Genomic DNA, 12,591 nt, shown 5'->3' with positions numbered 1-12,591 from the left:
TTCATAAAAGTACACTGATTGTTAAAATGTCTGGTCATGAATTCTGTCATATAATTATGTATGGATTTTGAAATAATTAGGAATAAATATGTGGCATATTATTACTTAGACTTGATTGGAGCAATTTTACACCAGGTCAACAGCTAGAAAAATCAAGGTTATACTTCATGTCAATAAAGTGCATTGATAATTCTCTCTCTGGTCATATCTTTGCCATTGGGCATGTTTAGAACATAAGAAAGTGTTTGTTAATGTTTTGTTATTCTTGTAACACTGACCTTTTATAGTACCATGACTACATTGTGGTCTGTTTACTTGGCCCTGCTTCATTGGCATTTTGTCTGTTTACAATTTTTATACAAGTTCTTGTTTGTTAATAATATTTTCTGATCAGAATCAATTAAAATGTAAAAATAGATTTCATGTAAAATTTCAGTTTGAAAAATAATTCCAAAATAGTACCTGTATGAAAGAAATGAGTTTGATGTATGTAAAATTTCATGCATAGGGAATGGCACATGCACTAAATCATTGCTAAATGGTTTAAAACCATCACTTAAAAATATATTTTATTTCCAGAACATTTTATTCCGTTTATGTCCAATATTCATGACTTGTATGTTAAACAGCAGAAAGATTATTTTACAACAGTTTGAGAATCACTCATAATATAATGGAAACAACATGATTTTAGTGTTTTATAAATAATTGTTTATGTTATATAGATTTATAGTTTCCTATTAAAACAACAACAACAACACATTGTTTGTAGCAAAATTATAGTAATACACTATCCAGATATGAATTCTGACATTTTTAGCTCGACTTTTCTATGAAAAGGGGAGCTATCCTACTCGCCCCGGCGTCGGCGTTGGCGTCACACCTTGGTTAAGTTTTTCGTACCACCCCACTTTATTTCAGAAATATTACAAGTATGGCTTTGAAACTTACCATACTTGTTCACCATCATAACCTCCATCTACAGACAAGAGTACATAACTCTGTCAAGGTTTTTGACAGAATTATGGCCCTTTTTTTGACTTAGAAAGTGTATTGAGCTTGGTTAAGTTTTTTGTACCACCTCACTTTATTTCAAAACCATTGGAGGTATTGCTTTGAAACTGACCATACTTGTTTACCATCACGACCTTCATCAACAGACAAGAGGACATAACTCTGTCAAGGTTTTTGACAGAATTATGCCCCTTTTTGACTTAGAAAATACATTGAATATGGGTAAAATCCACTTATTGCCTTAACCCTTTGAGATATTGCTTTGAAACTTTTAATGCTATTTCACATCATTACCCCCATCTGTACGCAAGAGAAGGTAACTCTGTCAAGGATTTGTTTTAAAAATTAAGGCCTTTTATCGACTTAGAATCTTGGTTAAGTTTTAGTACCAGTCCACTTTTTGACTGAACTGTTTGAGATATTAATTTGAAAGTTGGAATACTTGTTTACAATCATGATTCCCAAACATGTCCAGGAGAAGGTAATTCTGTCAAAGATTTTATTTGAATTATGGCCCTTAACTGTCAATGTTTTGTATTATAGGCAAGCACTAAAAAACTTAAAAAATCTAAAAAAATTCATTCCTATCCACTTGTTCACTTTACCATAAATTATGTCATATAAACATTGCTGTAATATTCAAGGGTATCAAACAACTAGTTCACTTTAAAAATACAGAGATTCTTGTATTGCCTTTTACTGCAAAAACTTTTTTTATTGGCAAGCAATAAAAAAGTCGAGCGCGCTGTCTTACGGACAGCTCTTGTTAATTACAGCGTTACATATCATATAATAATTAAAAATTACTGTTTATCTGTAATTGTGTGTAAAATAAATGAAAAATCTGTTAGTTGCTGAAACATGACACTATAACAGGCATACCTTCCTTAAAATGTTGCATGCTTTCAATTAATTATTAATTTTGGTATAATGGGAAGACATGGTTCAAACTAATATGTTTAGACAGTATTGTTAAAGTTGCCAAAATACAATATTATATTCACCATTTAACAGACAGTTTCTTGCCAGTCTTCATCATGGCAGACAAGTTATATGGCCAAGAAGTGAAATAATTATATATGACAAACTACAGCATTTGACCAAGATTTACTTTATGCCATATAATTTGGTACATTTTTTTATTCCCCCAAAGAGTGGCAAATAATGTTAACTCTGTATAATGCCATGCTAAATCTGAAATGGACTTTTCCATCTTGCAGTCTGGACAAAAACCATTAATCATTTTTATAGAAATTTAAAATTATGTGGTGAGTGAATAGTGAAAAGTGCAGACTATGATCAGTTGGCATGGTATATGTGCCCTCTTGACCTTGATATCTTCATCTGTACTAGTTGCATTGATTTCTACTGGTTGTGTTTCTGCCAGCAGCCTATTAATAGGTCAAAGGTATGTTGGTTAAATTTGGTGCTTGTTGGTTTGGTTGTACAGTATATGCTGGGTTGTTTCTCCCCTACAAAGTTTATTGAGAAGCTGGGGGGGGGGGGATTAAAAAATATCAACAGTAGCTTGCTTTTGAACACTAATGTCCACGTAAAACAATACGGTATGTGCAAACTTTTCAGCCATGTTGTTGTAAACAACGTTGAAGGTTCACATTATACTATATAAATCACAATAAAATTGTTATGTTTTTATATTACAGCTATGCTAGAATATTAGCCCATTACCCGTATGTGGTGCTGATTGCTGTACTTGTTGTCTCATTGACGTGTCTCATAGTAACTGTTACCATCGGCGACAGACCGAACTTCGAGGAACCAATGGCAGTATGTATACAATTACAATATGATAATGAGCCGCGTCATGACAATACCAACATAGTGCATTTGCGTGCAGCATGGATCCAGACCAGTCTGCACATCCACGCAGTATGATCAGGATCCACATTGTTGGCTACCAGTTTCTCTACTTGTTATAGGGTTTGTAGGCAAACAGCATGGATCCTGATCAGACTGTGCCGATGCGCAGGCTGGTCTGGATCCATGCTGGTTGTAAACGCATTACGTTGGTTTTGTCATGACATGGCTCAATTATAGGTTACATTAGATTAGGAGGAGCTGTATGATTGCACACTCAGGCTATTATAATTCTGTCCATCTACTCTAGTATTGTTATATAATGTTATATAATGGCTCTTAGGAACATGTCAAAGAGGTGTCAGTCACATTAAAGTAACTCAATAAATAGAATTACTGTAATGTATTTAATGACTTTCTTAATATAACTGACACCTCTTCAGCATGTTTAAAGAAACATTATACTAATTTTGTTATTAAAACGTAAATATAGAAGAGCAATGATTTCTAACTATGACTGGTAATGAAAGAATTATACTTAAATCATTAAAAAATATATATATTTATATTTTTTGACAAGTTTTATGGAAAAATTTTGTAATCTAAGCAAAGATTACAACGCTTAATTAAATTTAATTATTTTAACACCCAATATTCTTTCAGAAAAAAGTGAAATAATGCTATTTTACCTAAAGGCATATACTGAGCATTGTAAATGAGAATTATTGCTTAACTTTAATTAATTTTTGGCAAGAAATAAACCAGCAAGTGCTGCATGTTTAACACGCTTTCAGTTAAATTAACACAGGACACCAACAGTGTAATGCTTTTTTTAAAAACATTTAAATGGTAATATAATATTACCTAAGGGCTAATATTTGAGTTGTTAATTAATGCTCCATGAGGATGCCATATGATTTGAGCCGCGTCATGACAAAACCAACATAGTGCGTTTGCGACCAGCATGGATCCAGACCAGCCTGCGCATCCGCGCAGTCTGATCAGGATCCATGCTGTTCCCTATCAGTTTCTCTACTTGTAATAGAGTTGGTAAGCAAACAGCATGGATCCTGATCAGACTGCGCGGGTGCGCAGGCTGGTCTGGATCCATGCTGGTCGCAAAACCATTATGTTGGTTTTGTCGTGACACGGCTCATTTGTTTTCTTGTGTTAATCTCTGAAACTTGCCCTACTTACATTAGATTAATTAAACTTCATGACAAATTAATGGCACCATTAACAAAGCTAGTTAATTCATAAATCATCATAATATCTTACCAACTTTTATCTTTTAGATAAATCAAGGCTGAAACTTCATCTCAACATTTTCAGTAAAATTGTCAGCAATGACAAATTCCTATGCAAAATACAATTCAACTTGTTTGTTAAACTGTGGATAATCCATCTAACTGTGGAGAATCCATCCACATTTGGCATGCTTCATCTACGATTGTTCTCATCTTAAATACCTACAGTTACTGTATAAAGCAAATTTAAATGCAATACGATAGGAATGGTCAGTGAATAGTTTTTGACAAAGTTGCTAATTTAAAAATTGTCCTGGCCTAAAGAAAAAAAAGGCCACCAGAGAAAACAATAGAAATAAGCTTTTAAAAAAGAATGGTAGATTTTTATGAAACTCCATAAGAGTGGTTATTGGGTTGTCCTTTATAAAATAAAGCTAAAATCTTTTCAGTCCACTGAATAAGATGGCTGCCATAGTTGAAAATAGAAGTCAGCTTGAAATAAATGCATTTCTCTGCTGTCTACTGAACTGTTAAATGAGGCAATGTAGAAATTTTATCCCTATATGATAGCTAACATTATTATTAATGTACAAGTTGGCAACTAGAGCTTAAAATAGAAATACGCTTTAAGTGACATGCAAATTTTGATGATTTATTTATTTATCTTAATAGGAATGAACCCTGATAAGAACTGTAAAAAGGCATTATTTTTATCATTTAATATATAAAAAAAATTTGATGACTGTTGTTTAATTATTACATTCAAATAAGTAATAATAATTCTAAAAAAGTAGTTTTACTTTTTAATCTAATATCGTAGTTGTATACTGTCACTGTCTGGGATGACATTTTAATATTATCAGTTGATTAAACTTTACTCTCTTAACTGTAGCACATGTTACTCAAGGGAGGAATTGACAAGATTAATCAAAAGGTCATTTCCTTTCTCATTTAATCAGATTTCTGTGATTTCTACTTGACACAGTGAACTTTAAATCAAGTACATATACTTATATTGAATTGTCTCACGAATAACAAGAGCTATATTTAGCTTGAACATATTAACCCTTACCCTGTTCATGGCAACTAAATTTATCATATCAACAAGTGCAGACCATGATCAGCAGACACATCCTAGCCATCTCTTCATGGTCTGCACTGTTCATTATTCATTCAAATCATATTTTTATTTTTTCTCCTAAATATGATAAAAGGTTGTTTTTTTATTGAAAGATGATCAAGTTAACCAGGTTAAGGCTTATAAAAAAAGTAGAACTTGAAACGCCTTACTGGACTTACCCTTAACAATACAGAATGATGTTGTTACATTGAGGATTCCACATCTGCACAGACTCTGTACTGTTGTTAGCTCAGTTTTTGTATGTTCCAGATTTAAAGTTTGGCAAATACATTACACAAATTGAGAAGGTTATGGGTTAGGGTATTTATTTATAAGAGAAATCATGTTATTATATAGATGATAAAGATTCTCCAGCCAGACAATGTGTTTGAGGATGTATAGATACTGTAGTTAAATCTTCTATCTATACATATGTCGCTAGACTTCTTGTATTTTGTTTTCCCATTTCTCTGTAGTAATAATATAATGATAAAAAAAGAGGACATTTGAAAAAACAACCAAAAAAAAAACAAAAAACATTTGAAATGAGTACATGTATATACTGTTCATGAATACATGTAGTTCATTTAACATTCTTGAACAGTTCCTGAAAACAATTCTTGGATCATCAGTGGGAGTAGATGATATGGTCCAGATACATTAAATGTTCTGGACATTGCAGTTCATAAACAGGCTTCTGAATAATTTAACACTATTTTTTTACAGTTCTGTCTCTAATATCAGGATTTTTATTAGTAAGTGTACATTCTTGACAGGTTTCTGACCAATCAAATACCCGAGATCTGAAATTGAGCTTATAAAATTCATTTATAATATACAAATTTCATATCTAGTCTGTGAAAACAAAATGTTAAACTTCTATTGTGTATATTTGCAGGGTTTTGAGCCTCGGGGCACGGAAATCAGTAATCGTCTTACAGCATATAAAAACCTTGTAAATGACCCAGATTTGACTCCCACGCCGCAGATTCAGGAAGCAGTTATCCAGCTTGCCAACAAACTCTACCTCAATACAGCCTACCAGAAAAATAATACAACATCTCCTGTTTACAGATTTAAACGGGCAAAGCGAAAATCAGTAAAGCCATTCTTTTGTGATGTCCCAGGTTTGTACAAAATTATTTATAATCTGTCTCATCCAAAATGGAAAGGTATGAATTAACAAAACAAGGTTGAATCATTTATTTGTTTTTAACATAACATGACTTTGTCAGTCAAGCTGCAAACAAAATATTATTGATAGAGTTATGTCCCTCTTTTTAAAGAAAATTTCCTGTGAAATTATTGGTTTCTACAGGATTCCAATGATTGTGTTTACATTTGGTATGTTAAGATTTTATATATTAAAAATCATCATTAGTTCAATTTTACCTGTAATCAACTGTTTATTGACACAGTTATTCTTCTTTTTAAACAAATTTTCTGTGAAATTATTGGCTTCTGTAGCATAAATTTTGAAGGATTTCAATGATTATGTTTATATTTAGCGTGCAAGCATATTATTTCAAAACACAGACTTAGTTCAATTTTCTGTTCAATTGAAATTTAATTGATAGAGATATGCCCTTTTTAGCTCGACTATTCGAAGAATATGAGAGCTATTGTAGTCGCCCCGGCGTCGGCGTCCGCGTCGGCGTCTGCGTTGGTTAAAGTTTTTTGTAAAGTCAAATATCTCAATAATTACTTGAGATATTCAATTGAAACTTACAATACTTATTTATAGTAACAAGGTACATCAGATTGACAAGTTGGATAACTCTGCCTACAATATTGACAGAATTATGCCCCTTTTTAACTTAGAAATTTTGGTTAAAGTTTTTTGTAAAGTCAAATATCTCAATAATTACTTGAGATATTCAATTGAAACTTACGATACTTATTTATAGTAACAAGGTACATCAGATTGACAAGTGAGATAACTCTGTCTACAATATTGACAGAATTATGCCCCTTTTTAACTTAGAAATTTTGGTTAAAGTTTTTTGTAAAGTCAAATATCTCAACTATTGCTTGAGATATTCAATTGAAACTTACAATACTTATTTATAGTAACAAGGTACATCAGATTGACAAGTTGGATAACTCTGCCAACAATATTGACAGAATTATGCCCCTTTGGAACTTAGAAATTTTGGTTAAAGTTCTTTTGTAAAGTCAAATATCTCAATTATTGCTTGAGATATTCAATTGAAATTTAAAATACTTTTTTATAGTAACAATGTACATCAGTTTGCAAAATTGCGTAACTCTGCCTGCAAAATTTGAAGAATTATTTGCCCCTTTGAAACTTAGAAATTTTGGTTAAAGGTTAAAGGTCTTCAAAGATATTTACTTGAATGTTTACACATGCACTTAGGGTCATAATTGGAGGGTCATAATTGTATGTCACTGACCAAGTTTCATAACTCTATCTTGCATTAAGGCTGATTCATATCCCCTTTTCTACTTAGTCTCTTGGTTAATGTTAACATGCAAGTTTTACATATCTCAATAACTATTAAAGATATTTATTTAAAACTTCACATATGCATTTAGGGTCATAATTGTAGGTCACTGACAAAGATCCATAATTCTATCTTGCATTTAGGCTGATTTTTCTCCCCTTTTTCAACTTAGAAATTCATGGTAAAGTTTTGCTTGTAAGCTGTTATCTCAATTACTACTGAAGGGTTTGTGCCTTTTTTGGGACAATTTTATGCATTCATAATAATAAAGCAGTGATTTACTTGATAAAACATCTTAATTAGAATCCCTTTGTACCTTTTCTGTCAAATTTTTGTATTCATAGGTAATTAGTATTATTATACTCAATAAAACAACCTTGTGACATTACCTTCCGAATAGTCAAGCCAATACTGTATAATTAGACTCTCTCTAAGGCCTATAACATGAATTTATTAAAAAAAAATTAGACCTTTTGTGATCTTAAAAAATTTAACATTATCAAGGCTCTTTTACTATCAAGCACTTAGAATAGTCGAGCGTGCTGTCCTTCCGACAGCTCTTGTATATGTAAATTTTCAGTGAAAATATTGTTTGTATGAGCTTATCTAAATTTTAGAGCTGTGAAATTATGTTGTTGTATTAAGGGTTATGCTATTGTGCCTCTATGGATCATTATACACCCGAAACGTAGTTTGCGGGGGTATATAGGAGTCAATCGGTGGTTGGTCGGTAGGTCCAGCAGTCCGTTGCATTTTCCTTGTCCGGAGCATAACTTGAAGACTAATGATTGAAATTCAATACAACTTCATACAATGATCAAGTACATTGAGAGGAAGACTCTATCGTGACTAATTACAGAGTAATTGCCCTTCGTTACTTTTCCTTGTCCAGAGCATAACTTGAAAACTACTGTTTGAAATTCAAAACAACTTCATACAATAGTCAAGCACAGTAAGGGGAAGTGCAGTACACAAGAACCCAAACTCTATCTAAAGTAATTACAGAGTTATTGCCCTTTGTTACTTTTTCATGCTTCTTTTGTCGGGACCATAACTTTAAGACTAATGGTTGGAATTTAATATTATTTCATACAATGGTTAAGCACATTGAGAGGAAGTGCAGTGCATAAGAACCATAATTCATCTTGACTAATTACAGAGTTATTGCCCTTTGTTACTTTTCCTTTCCGGAGCATAAATTGAAAACTACTTGTTGGAATTCAAAACAACTTCATACAATAGTCAAGCACAATAAGGGGAAGTGCAGTACACAAGAACCCAAACTCTATCTAAAGTAATTACAGAGTTATTGCCCTTTGTTACTTTTTCATAGCTTCTTGTGTCCGGACCATAACTTGAAGACTAATGATTGGAATTCAATATCATTTCATACAATGGTCAAGCACATTGAGAGGAAGTGCAGTGAATAAGAACCATAATTCAATCTTTACTAATTACAGAGTTATTGTCCTTTGTTACTTTTCCATTGCTTTTTTTTGTCAGGAGCATAACTTGAAGATTAATGGTTGGAATTCAATACAACTTCATACATTGATCAAGCACATTGAGAGGAAGTGCGGTGCACAAGAATCATAACTCCATCTTGACAAATTACAGAGTTATTGCTCTCTGTTACTTTTCCTTGTCTAGAGCATATCTTGAAAACTACTGGTTGGAATTCAATACAACTTCATACAATTATCAAGCACATTAAGAGAAAGTGCAGTGTACAAGAATCATAACTCTATCTTGACTAATTACAGAGTTATTGCCCTTTGTTACTTTTCCATTGCTTTTTTCTTGTCCAGAGCATAACTTGAAAACTACTAGTTGGAATTCAATACAATTTCATACAATGGTCAAGTATATTGAGAGGAAACCATAACTCTTTTTTGACTCATTTAAGAGTTTTTGCCCTTTGTTACTTTTCATTGTCCAGTGCATAACTTGAAAATTACTGGTTGGAATTCAATGAAACTTCATACAATGGTCAAGGGCAGTGAGATGAAGTGCAGTGCACAAGAAACATAACTCTATTTGGACAAATTACAGTTATTGCCCTTTGTTACTTTTTTTATCCAGTGCATAACTTGAAAACTAGTAGATGGAATTAAATACAACTTAATACAATGGCCAAGGGCAATAATAGAAAGTGCAATGTACAATAACCATATCTCCATCTTCAGTATTTGTAGAGTTATTGCCCTTTATTCCTTTTCCTTGTCCGGTGCATAACTTAAAAACTAATGTTTAGAATTCAATGCAACTTCATACAATGGTCAAGGGCAATAAGAGGAAGTTCAGTGTTCAAGAAGCGTAACTCTTTCTGGCCTTATTACAGAGTAATTCAATAAAACTTCATCATTGGTCAACCACATTAAAAAGAAATGCAACATACAAGAACCACAACTTTCATTAATTGCCCACAACCATAACTCTATTTCAATTTCTGTAACTAGTTGCTTCCGCATTTCCGAAGCAGTCTTGCAGGGGTATTAATCACATTTAGTGATAGTTCTAGTTTATATAACTATGTAAATAAGTAATTTTTACAGTCAGGAGTATTTCAATTTTACTTTGTTTTAAATCCTTATTAGGCTTACTTAGGCAAATTAAAAATTATTAATTTTTGAACCATAGGTTTTTGTTGAAGTCATGTAAGTTCAATTGTCTTCTAAGTTCTATTGAATATGTATTTTTTTATCTTATCCTTTTAAGATATCTAAAACAGTAATTTTGTAATCTATGTATAACATATATTTTTTTCTGTGTAATCTTCTCAAGAATTAGCTAACTACAGTGTATCTTGCCCCACCTCGGCACAGTTTTTATTCTATTTTCTCAGCCAAGTAGTCATCATTCTAAAATAACCATTCTAGAACAAAGTGACATAATAATTGAGCCGCGTCACGACAAAACCAACATAGTGCATTTGCCACCAGCATGGATCCACACAAGCCTGCAGATCTGCTCAGTCTGGTCAGGATCCATGCTGTTTGCTTACCATCTCTATTACAAGTAGAGAAACTGATAGCGAACAGCATGGATCCTGATCAGACTGCGGGGATGCGCAGGCTGGTCTGGATCCATGCTGGTCGCAAACACACTATGTTGGTTTTGTCATGACATGGCTCATATGTATTTTGATAGTTATGTATGGGGAATACGTAGTTGTCAGTAAATGTTTTAATGAATCTATAGATCATTTCCGTGATCATTTTGATACGGCAGCGTCTGATATATTATACATGATTAAGGAAAGTCCGGGGTTTGTATATCCATCTCACCTTACAAATTAATTCTTCTATCACTTGGTACACTAAAGGCTATAGTCAGTCTTTTTCTTTTGCTTCTAGAGCGATGTCGGGTATATTGGGACATCTAAGGCATATTTGTTACTGTGATTTTAAATATGCTTATTTCAGTATTGGCATTGGATACTTAGGATAAGCTCTGTTTGACTATCGTCTATAATGGGCCACTATCATAAGCATATACAAAACAAACGTGATATACCTTGTTAAACAGAAGAGCATGAGGAGGCAGTTTTGGGACACGTCGGGTATTTATGGACAGAAAGAAGGGCATTTTGGGACACATTAATTTTAGTGTAAAAATTTTGTAACAAAACATAGAGCAGTATCTTATTTTGCATAATTCAATTTGATTGAAAATTTCTTTTAAATAACAAGTCTAAATCAAATATAATACTATTTTATGATGCTTGATAGATCTATAGAGTATGTGAGGTCAAATGGTCTAATGTATCTGTTCATTCCAATTAGGTACTACAAGAGGGTTAATGCCCCTTTCTGTATGCATTTAAACATCTTCAGAAGCATGAAGACACAATCAAAGTCTGAGACAGCACAGTGAGGGATTTAAAATGTCTGAGGGCTTCTGCAGATCTTAATGCATGAAAAAGGTGCATTAATTAGCGCTATTCTTGGACAAATGCTTTAAACGTGATGGTCATGTATATTTTATAGCACATTTAATAAGAAAAGGACTGTTGCAGGAGTAGCATGTTTAAGTGTAATGCTAGTTTCCATAAAAAAATTATCTGCAAGATTATTGTCATCACAATAAACTAATATGTCATAATCTCTAAGGAGTCAGGTTCCCTTTTCAGTTTTTTCCGCTTTAAGTCTGAGTCAATTTGTTTTATCCTCATTTTCTCTGCCCTTTCTATAATTTTGGATTAAGATGTTTTTTGTTCCGTTTTTTTAAAAAACATATCTGACATACAAACACACCTTCACTGAGTTCATGATACGTTTCTATAATATCAAATAACATAATAAACATTTGATATTCACGTGTCCCAAAACACCCTACATCAATAAAATGTTGTCGGGAGTTTTGGAACCACATTTTATGATGAATCAAGTAGTATTAACAACTAAAATATGATCAAATTATGATCAGGGGATTTTTTACATCCTAAATTTTAGTTTACTTCTACAAAATATATCATAAACAGGTTTTATGAATTTAAGTATTGGCTATTTTTTCTTAAGCTTATTATAAAACAGTGGCATGATTCTCCTAAATTTCACATTATGCAAAAAATAATAATATTCACTTAATGTACAGGCATTAGGTTGAAGCCAGCAGAATAGAGGATGATTGATTTTCATTTCTAATTGAAGAACTTAATGGAATTATACTTCTAAATGTTATAATGAGAAGCGGTGCAAAATACCCGACGGTTCACATATACCCTACAACGCTCTATATTTTATATTTACATTTGTTTGCGCAGCGTTCACGTAGTCATTGAACGCCTAGCGTCATTTTGTTAATTGTGCTTCAATGAAACAGGCAAAAGTTGTAATAAGGCTGTCCTTTTTGTAATGCTTTGTAAATCTTAGCTTTTTCATATGATAAAAACAGTGATTGACTAGTGAACCATTGAATATGATGT

General features: G+C 32.6%; 1 protein-coding gene across 3 annotated transcripts in view; it reads left to right on the top strand.

Annotated features, from left to right (window-relative positions):
* LOC132719435 (protein dispatched homolog 1-like) overlaps positions 1-12,591 on the top strand; it is a 50,042-nt gene that overhangs the window by 32,596 nt on the left and 4,855 nt on the right. For all 3 annotated transcript variants that reach the window (XM_060703201.1, XM_060703202.1, XM_060703200.1), the window contains 2 exons: positions 2,679-2,802; positions 6,098-6,326. In XM_060703201.1, the coding sequence (XP_060559184.1) occupies positions 2,679-2,802; positions 6,098-6,326 (353 nt within the window). The remainder of the gene's footprint in view (positions 1-2,678; positions 2,803-6,097; positions 6,327-12,591) is intronic.

Source organism: Ruditapes philippinarum, unplaced genomic scaffold (assembly GCF_026571515.1).
Source record: "Ruditapes philippinarum isolate M1 unplaced genomic scaffold, ASM2657151v2 ctg1088_1_1_1_1, whole genome shotgun sequence".
NCBI classification, from domain to species: domain Eukaryota; kingdom Metazoa; phylum Mollusca; class Bivalvia; order Venerida; family Veneridae; genus Ruditapes; species Ruditapes philippinarum.
This window is presented reverse-complemented; position numbering and strand designations above follow the sequence as displayed.